Below are 9,541 nucleotides of genomic sequence, written 5' to 3'. Positions count from 1 at the left end.
AAAAGCCAATTCAGCACAGTAAGTAAGTAACAGAAATGCACAGCCAGTTCAGCAGTACAAGTTCATAAGAAGTATCATGGTCTGATTCACAAATAGAAAATTACTGAAACATCAGAAATGCAGATTCTTATTGGTTTGCTGGCAGCGATTCGATTTCTCGCTCAGAAACTGATGTGCCTCTCGTGTGACAAATGTGTAAAGAAAAACAATACGCTAAATAAGGAATTAAGTTATCCTGAATGAAAGAAGTCTGTCTTCTGAAGTGTTATGACAGTGAAGTTTTACCACCCCTGCTGTAAGTACCTAGAGTATATAAAAACCTCACTCCAGTTGCAGAAAAAGAGCAAAGGAACACAAATAAGCTTTTCAGACTACCAAAATTCAAACAGTTATAGCCTCTCTCTTATATAAACCATAACTTATATTCAGTGTGGCAGAACAAGTTTCATACTACAATTCTAAGAAGTGAAAATGAATCTTCTATTACATCAAGCCACACAAACAAAATCTGTATTTCTACACTGTACTTATATTGTGTAGAGATGATCCTCTGGACTTCGTTCAGATGTCTTACAAAAGGCATTCTCTTTTCTACAGAATATGCATCTTCCAGGATAAATTTTAAAATATTTTCTATAGGCCTGCTACCAAAAAAAAAAAAAAAAGTAATGGAGTTTTCTGATCAGATTTTTTTGTTGTTGTTGTCTAAACCAAGAAGTCCTGAATATGGATCCTCTTGCAGAAAAACCCCAGCACTACTGTAGATAAGTAAAAGACTTTTCAGAGAAAATGAGATAGAATAAAGAAAAAAAGGACAGTCTCTTGATAAGATTTAAGCTTTAAGCTTCCAAAATGTACTCAAAAAACGAATATAAAGCATTTAAACACTATCCTTGTATCACTAAATGCAAGTTAGGATTATACTCTTCAAACTTGGAAGGCAGTTACTACAGTAAACAGATTTATAAAAATACAGGATTAGTAAATTCAAAAATCCTGAATATGCAACAGCCTTAAACATCACCACATATCTCTGAAATAACATGTTGCCTCAAGAGGGAGGGATTGTTCAGAGGAAAATGAGTAGGAGAAAGGATACGTAGACTAAAAAATGCAGAAGGCTGGAAAAGCAATCAAACTAAGAAACAAGTGACCCATCCTAATTATCTCTGATAGCAGATGCTGCCAACAGATGCTCTCACATTATGCTCCAAGTACAGCTGTGAGAACCAGAAATAGATACTAAAAATGCTAAACCCAGGAAAATGCATCCCTTGCACCTTCGAGAAGAGATACTTGAGGTAGCACTCTAAACTGACAAAGCATGGTTCTTCAAATCACCTCAGCATTGTGAAGCAATCCAAATGTACACTGAGCCCTTTTCCTTAAGCTGTTAATTTTAAGGCTTCACAGGCGTTGGCAGAAAAAGGTATCAAGGATTATTAACCGATGCACTAACCCTAAGAAACAGTTTATTCAAGTAATAGTTGTAGTGTGATGACAGTTACATTGTCTTGCCTCATTTATCTTGGCCAGTCAACAGAATTGTACAGAAGACAGTAAAATCTATTTGGGGGAAAAAGACAACCCAAAACATTTTTAACTGTCCAAGAAGCTTTACATTAGAAACAATAAAAGAATTATAATTTACTTAAGTATCTCAAGGGTTATAGCTCTTGCAATTTTTTTTCCTAATGTAGGTTCAGCCTCTAAGTGTCACAAATCATCAAAGTTTGAATAAAAAAGAGCTTTATGAGATCTGTATCTGTTCAGATATAAACCTAATAGCTGGAGCAACATAAAAGACCAGAGGAGATCTGTACATCAGCAAGCTCACAGAAGTATAAATAGCCTAATACAAATTACAACTTTCTGATCCTTTCAGGATGCTGGAAAACTACAAGGGCTATGCAGAGAACTGCACATTTCAGAGCAGCATCCAGTTTCTTGGGGTCTGATTAATTTAAGGTTCTACAAACTGCAAGAGTACAGGTTTAGTAACGAAGAAAACATCTACTTCCCACACTCTGGTCTTTTGGTTCAGTGAAACACTCCAGTGCTAGCATCTGCTATAGTCTTTGTCAACAGCCAGAAAAAACACCACTGAGGTGTTCAGCCTTTCCACATGGTAGACATAATTCCAACCACCAACAAGAAACATTAGTGTTTCTTCTAGTTTTTACACTGGCAAAACTGGTGTAAACTAACTAGGCAAAACTATGAGCTGGACTCGAACACTATTAAGAAAATAATAGGCCATCACTTACATTCAGTGAGCCATCACCAAAGCAAAAGTAATGTATGAATTTCTAGAAAACACAATTTTTTGTAATTATGCTTAAACCAATGACAGCAAAATTACTATAAATCATATTTTCGTGATTTCTCTAGGTTCCTTTTAAGAAACAGAAGGAGAGAAATTACACCACATTCCAACTCCTGAGAGCACTGCAGCTCCTCTGCTTTAAGCAACACAGAATTCTTACTGGACTACAAAATGCAATCCAGGCTCCAGTACCAGTTAGCTGAAAACAGATGGCAGTGCAGAGAGCCCGGGTCCCTGGAGAGCTCACTAATCGTGTCAGTCGGTAACTCAGAAAGCTTTCATTTAGAAAACAGACCAGTTCGGTTACCTCTGTAGCCCAGCTGGGCCAGCAGCAGGCAGGGCTGTGGGGTCATGATGGCTGATCCCTGTATGTTCAATGGGACACTTACAACGGGCAAAGAAACCCGACCTTTCAGCACCAGTTTTGGATGGCCACTATTTCAGCCGTTGCCATCCAGTACACGATTGCTACCACTGGAGCACAGCCGGGACGAGCAGCGCTACCACTGGCAGCACAGCAGGGACACCATCACTGTTGCTGTCCCTATCCAAAGACATCCCTCTGGTGCCACACCGCTCCTGCGGCAATGAACCCAAGGGACGAAGGGTAAGGGGTGATGTGTGGAAACACCTGGCACCCCTTCTCCTAACACAGATACAGACCGCACACCCAGAGGCAGATGGTCTTCATGGCCCAGTGCCATCCTCCTGCATAGAAACCCCGATGAACTGTAATTGCTTGTGTGGGATATTCAGCCTACTGCTTGTGCTTGTAGCTTGCAAGAGCTTTGTCTGGCCCTACTGGGGAGATCATAAGTCAGTCTCAGTGGACCTGTTTTCAAAAGCAGCGTTTAAATCTGTGCCCTGAAATGCTCTCACAAGCAGCCGGGTGAGCAGCCTGGCTGTGCCGGAGTGCTGTCTGGTGACTGCAAGTGGGAGGGGTGTAGAAAAGCCCCCAAGTGAACAAGCCTAGAAGTTGACCCTGGACTGTCTGGAAGGGATAATATTGTATCTTTTCTAGCTTTTATTTTCTGCCGAGACGCTTATATTGAACAGCTCCCTCAAGTCATGCGAGAGTGTTTGGAGGCGCAAAAAAAAGAAAAAAACCCGCGAAGCTGCTGTTTAATAAATAAAGGTCAACACAGCTGCGTGACAACAGCCACCGCCCTGAGCCGGCCGCGCCGCGCCCCTTTTCTGCCGGTAGCCAATGCGAGGCGCGCTTGCTGCGGGCGGCGCGGCGGGCGAGTAGCGCGGGGCGTTGTTGCGGGGCCGGGCCGCGGGGGAACGGCCCGTGCTCGGTGCTCCGCCCGGTGCGCGCCGCTCCGCCCGCCCGCCATGAACTCCCTGGACCAGGCTGAGGGTGAGTGCGGCCGCTCGGAGCGAGCCCGGAGCTGCTTCTTCGGCGAGCCGGGAGCTGCCGGCTCTGTGCCCGGGCTGCCCGAGCGCGCTGCCCCATCCCTGCGGAGCGGGACGAAGCGGCCGCGGGAGGCCTCGGCTCCCTCTGCACCGCGCTTCCCGGCGCTCCTCCTCGGCCCAGACAGGCGAGCTGGGGCGGGGTTCCGGGGCCACCTCGGCGTCCCGCGCTCGGGGCGGGCTGCGCTGCTCCCCGGCCGGCCCGGAGAGCAGGGCCCGCGGGAGGGCCTGTGCTGAGGGGCTGCTGCCTGCCCTGGGAGAAGGGAGTGCTCGCGGTTCCTTTCGGTGCTGCTGCTCGGCTGTAGCTGATGAAAACCCTCTTGTGCTCTGGGAGCTCCTTCCCCGCTCAGGGTTTTTTGTGTGAGACGCGTTTCTTTCAGCTCTTGAGCCCCACTAGGCGTTACACTGTGCCAGGGCTCCTCTTGCGTTTGAAGAACGCGACCTCAAATAGCCGCTTCTTGTCTGGAGACACTTGATGGTTTGCGTTACTAGTTCTTTGAAGTTACAGCTTACAGGATGTCAGAACCCTGAAAGAGTTTGTAGTGTCCAAAGACTGGTAGAGATTTTAAAAATGCACCTGTGTTTCGGAATTAGCAGGTGTTTTGTAGCTGGTACTAGAAGTAGGCAACGTCGACAGAAAGCGATAGTCCGGCGTTGTCACGGCTTTGTTGCTGTGCTTGTACAAGCTGAGGGATCCCAGAAGCGTGCCCTGCTAGTCACAGCTGCCAAAGGGATCAACTCAGAGAAGGTTCTTGGCATGTGCGTAGTTGAAAATAAGTTAAAACTTCAATTTTCTTTTTTTCTGAAAAGAGTTTTTTTCATTTTTTGTTTCAGTGATATCTGCGTTACATGAGTGTTTTCTTGAGAGCTTTGGTGTCAATAGCCTGATTTAATGCCTTCAGGGTGCTGTTTCTCAAAGAGCAGGTTTTTATATGGTGCCTTGTGTTCCCCCTCTCGTTTCAGTGACTAGTTGGAGGGGCTTGTGCTAGTCAGGGAACTGTTAATTAGCTATAATTGCCGGCAGTGGTTTAACTTCCCCAGAAGGGAAGTGGAGGACAGGCCATTAACTACTGTGTTCTTGGCAGTAATTAAGACTAGTTAGCTGTTCTGTGGCTGAAGTCAAGATGCTGTAATCTTCCCCCATAAATTCACCTGCAAACCACTTAGGAATAAATTCACAGTTTAGAAGACTGCTTTTGTAGTGATCATAATAGATTTATTTCTTCTAAGCTTATTCTTCATTTGCTTTATTGTGATAACTAATATAGTAATAGTTGGAAGTTGAAGTTCCACATTGATACTGATGGAGACTTTAGCTGAAAGTTAAGTTGATCCTAATTGAAATTTAACTCTAGGTAGAATTCTAGTTTTGACTGGAATGTTGTCAGATATTGACCTTGTTGAACGGAAGTGTAAATCTAACCTGGACTTAAGGTGAAACAGCTCCTTGGAGACAATTAGGAGTATCAACTTGAAATGGATTTAGCAGTAATTTCAGTGGAAAAACCATGGGAAAATGATGGTAATAAGAAGAAAGATCTATCTAAAAAAAAGGAAGTTATTGGAGTAAGATTATTGGACTGGTGTTTGCTGTGGGATTTTTTGCATATGTGTGTGCATATATATGACACACAAAGTTTCTACGAAACAAAGTAAACAAAGCCACATTACTACAAATAATCCCTTGAACGGAAGTAAATGGCCAACTTTTTTTTAAAAATTGCCATTATATTGATTATAGGACTTAATGGTTTCCTGATATACTTCAAAATGTGATACTTTCTTTCTGTTTTCAGAGGCACTTTAAGCTACTATAAATCTTAACTCAGTATTTACAAAGATGTCTGAAATAGTGTGATTTCTCAACTGTATTGATTTTTCTTTTTTGTAAGTGGGAATGTTTCTTGCATTTAGATTAACACTGTACTTTCTACCTGAAGTTGAGTAAAGCTACTATGACTGGACTTTCATTGCATATAAATGATCATTGCATTGGTTTTCTCTGCCTGTTTAAGAATTGGGTGTGCATGGGGGAAAAGTGAATTCTTTTTATCTTCTACTTTGAAGTTTTACTAAGTAGATGAAGATCTAATTATGTTTGATATACATCCTCCCCAGATCTCAAAGCTTTTGAAAGAAGACTTACTGAATACATTGCATGTTTGCAACCAGCTACAGGACGTTGGAGAAGTAAGTTTGATGTTCCAAGCAATAAATAGGATTCTGTCTTTCAAGCTTGTTAGATTTACCAGTGTGTATCTTCTATTTAGGTTTGCCAAAGAAAAATCTGTATTTAGACTTGCTTTAAAATTTGTGGCACACATTCGAACACTCTGCAGCAAGTTAATACAGGATAATAAACTAATACTTTAGCCAGAGTTAGAAAAATGAGGTTAAGATTGAATTGGCTCAAAGCTGAATTATTCTGGAAATAGCTGAAACAATAAGTTGTTGTGCTTGTTGCTGTTTTATTCTGGTTTTTATTTTGTTGAAGTTTTTTTTCTTCAAGGCTGAGACTTTCCAGACAGTTGTTACAGTTATTTAAACTAAATATGATCAGGTGAGATAGTCCCTGTAAAACTGAAGGTGAAAAAGTTACAGCAGTGTGCCATAAAGGCAGCTGTTGTGACAGGAAAGTTTGAAGGAGAGGGAAAGGCAGAAAATACCACAGAAATGTTGCCAGCTTTGGGATTAGTACCCTGTGGTAGAAACACACAACTTTGTTTTGTTTTGAGACTTTGCTGGTTTTTACCCACTCAAAGAATACAGACTTCTTTAGAACACATAAAATAGTATCTTTTCTCTTGAGAGGTCAATTTTGAATGAAGAAACTGAAGGAATGACTACTTAAAAAGCAAAACCACCACCTCAAACCCCTTTCTTTCTGAGCAATCAGGGTGCAAGCAAATATTTATTTGTAGTTCTGCTAAATTTGCACATGCCTGCTTTAGGAGTGCATTTGGCTTCCAAAATTGCTATTTTCTGTCAGTTATAATTTAAAAAAAATACTGGAAACTTTTAAGCATATTTAAATGAGGTTTGCATAACCTGTGTTGTATTCAGTGACTCATGTTTTTTCCCAAACTGCTTGTTTTGTAATTCACATAAAAGAGGAACTTTCTATTTTAATTAGAATGGGGTGTGTAGCCAGTGTTAACTTTTTGTCCTGTTATCCTGAAAAGAAAGTATTTATATGATGTAGAGAAGAAGCTTTATGCTTTTGTTAGATCGTTTTCAACTTTCTTTTGAAAAGATAACTTTGGTTTCTTCAAAGGACTAGGATGTTTTTACTTGACAGAATTTAGATTTTCATATGTACTTGTTCTGTCCAGGAAGCTTGTACAGAATCCTTAGGGTTTCCCATATTAGAAGTTTCTTTGCATATTTTCATTTCTGCTTTCCACTTAGAAGCTTTTCCTCCTTCAGAAGTGAGAAAAGAAATATATATTTGAGTTGCTGCTGAAAAATAAATGCGTTTAAATATGAGTGAGGTATACTGTTTGTGACTCTCATTCTTTTCTTCATCAGTGATTTTGATAGTGGTATCAGTCTGCACAGCAACTGGGGCTTGGAACTGGTTAATAGACCCAGAGACACAAAAGGTAAGGTCAGGCTAATGCCAAATGTGGTGTGTTCCATAGCTTGGTGCTGCAGTCAAGTGGTATATTGAAAACTGAAAGGCTAAACATGGTTCTCACATGAAACTGGGAGATGATTTTTAGTAAAGCTCTCAAGCTGTCTGGAATTGTTGTGGAATGTGTCCTGGGATAAAGTCTGCCAAAATACTGTACCCTGAATGCTTATCTAAAGAATTGTTCACAAGTACTTGGAAATGGCTAGGAGCAGTATTTTATTTTTAGTTAAGCAACCTAGGCGGTGACTTTCTGTGTGTTTTAGAAAGTATGCAGTGGGACTAATCTGATTTCTTTCCTAGGTATCATTTTTCACATCACTTTGGAATCACCCATTTTTCACAATTAGCTGTATTACCCTAATAGGCTTGTTCTTTGCTGGAATACATAAAAGAGTGGTGGCACCATCAATGTATCCTTTGATAATGTTTGTCAGGTTACAGGTGTAGTTACTGCAGTTGTTGAAGCCTATGCCAATATTGCTTTTTAATTGTTGCTTACTGTGTGTTCAAGTGTTAGCTGCTTTCCTTGACACAATCCACACAGTATAGCAGCCCGATGTCGAACTGTTCTGGCAGAATATAATATGTCCTGTGATGATGTAAGTGTTAGTGCTTCATTGCCTAAACCTTGTTTGTAAAAAAAAAAAAAAGGAAATAATTCAAAAAGACACACAGTTTGTTTTTCTGAACAGCACTTGTATATACCTCAGCAAATTCTGTGTCTGTAAAACTGGAATGTGGAATACTTAGTACTGTTTTGTGTGTTGTTTTGCACTGTCCATAACATTGAAGTGTAATTGTTTGGTTCAACTTTCAGGGTTTAAACTTTATTTATTTTGTTTTCTGTCTTGCAGACTGGAAAATTAATTTTGAAACCTAGGCCTCATGTTCAATAAGGGCTGTCTTCCTTCATTTTTTTCCACTGCCATGGAAACCAAAAATGACCTTTTTTAAGGTAGTATGACAGCAAAAAATCAAATGGGACTGGTTGTCACTGCCTGGGAGTAAAAGTCTTAACACAGTTGACAGTGAAAGTGTGCAATATTACTTTCTTGAATATTTATCCAAATTCTTTGTTATCATATTATCAGTGCTTTTGCTACTTCTGATTACCTCTTTTTCAGTATTTGTGTCACTTTTTTACTTCAGCTAGAACAGAACATACAGGTGAAGTATGTTAATTGGCAATGAAGTTGAACTTGAAAATGAAACCTCATTTGTGTTATGTGTCTTTGTAAGCTATTGTAAATAGCAGATTGATGCCAATGTTCAGGAAAAAAGTAATACCTGGTCTGTGGATTTTCTTGTTCTCATGAAGAGTATTGAAAGGAACGTTTGCCATTCTCCTGATGTTTTATTAGCACACTTCCTCATTACAGCTGTCCTTGTCTCCTGGTCACTCTTTTTGGAACTGGTTTAAAGGCTCGCAGGAAGACTGACTGTTTGTGCTGGAGAAAACTGGTCTTACTGTCTAAGAACTTCGCAAATATATCAAGGATCACATTTGTCAAGTTGTGTATATAGTGCACCAGCCACTTTCCTTGTGGTCATACGTAGTTCCTCGTTTGATCTGGTTCAAAACACTTAATTTTAAGATTTTAATTTTTTTAAAATTGTCTTAAATATGCTTGTATCTTCCCAGTTGTAAGGTTGTACTGTATCTAAAGTCCACCCAACCAGTCTGAGTGGATTTTTATGCTGTGATAGTCAGAATATGAAACTAGTATTGCAAATGTATAACTTCAGATTTGGGGAAGAAAATCTAGAGTGCCACAATAAAATAACAAAATTTGTTATTCAGAGTGTTAACAACAAGGTGTGGATGATATATGCATAAAGTGTAACTTTTGAATAGCTAAAACTGTCAAGTTTTAAGAGTTTAAGTTGTTCAAGGTGCCTTTTTAAATGTTTTGGACTCTTTAAATTGACTCTAACTGCAAAGCTCTTGCAACTTCAGTAACCCCTACTACAGGGTAGACTGGCTTTTAAAGGCAGCCTATTGATGTAACTTTGTCGGTTGAAACTTCAAGAATTGTCTTCTGGATTTTTTTTCCAGTAAGTCTTCTGCCCATCCATTATTTTTAACTGCTGTATATTTTGTAGGTAAATGTGTATAAAATAAAATCTTTGTATAAACAGGTGTTATCTTCTTTTGTACTGTGCAAATA

General features: G+C 40.1%; 1 protein-coding gene across 2 annotated transcripts; it reads left to right on the top strand.

The window, feature by feature from the left end:
* Positions 1 to 3,585: 3,585 nt before the first annotated feature.
* CNEP1R1 (CTD nuclear envelope phosphatase 1 regulatory subunit 1) lies at positions 3,586 to 9,513 on the top strand. Of its 2 annotated transcripts, XR_005602886.1 has the most exons (7): positions 3,586 to 3,686; positions 5,858 to 5,929; positions 7,268 to 7,341; positions 7,674 to 7,783; positions 7,918 to 7,972; positions 8,228 to 8,328; positions 8,753 to 9,513. XR_005602886.1 is itself a non-coding variant. In XM_039558177.1 (6 exons), the coding sequence occupies exons 1-6, from the start codon at positions 3,662 to 3,664 to the stop codon at positions 8,267 to 8,269; spliced, it is 378 nt and encodes a 125-aa protein (XP_039414111.1). In that variant the 5' UTR covers positions 3,586 to 3,661; the 3' UTR covers positions 8,270 to 9,513. The 2 variants fall into 2 exon arrangements, 1 of the variants encoding a protein (XP_039414111.1); XM_039558177.1 differs by having other exon boundaries at positions 8,228 to 9,513.
* Positions 9,514 to 9,541: the final 28 nt, after the last annotated feature.

The sequence above is a fragment of the Corvus cornix genome, chromosome 11 (genome assembly GCF_000738735.6).
Source record: "Corvus cornix cornix isolate S_Up_H32 chromosome 11, ASM73873v5, whole genome shotgun sequence".
Lineage (NCBI taxonomy): Eukaryota > Metazoa > Chordata > Aves > Passeriformes > Corvidae > Corvus > Corvus cornix.
This window is presented reverse-complemented; position numbering and strand designations above follow the sequence as displayed.

What these genes read in the sequence shown, in the direction of transcription:
- CNEP1R1 (XM_039558177.1), top strand. Translation starts at nt 3,662, where the DNA reads ATGAACTCCCTGGACCAGGCTGAGG. An exon ending in AGCTACAGGACGTTGGAGAA is followed by an intron (nt 5,930 to 7,267) that starts GTAAGTTTGATG and finishes TTTCTTCATCAG; the next exon opens with TGATTTTGATAGTGGTATCA. An exon ending in TAGACCCAGAGACACAAAAG is followed by an intron (nt 7,342 to 7,673) that starts GTAAGGTCAGGC and finishes TTTCTTTCCTAG; the next exon opens with GTATCATTTTTCACATCACT.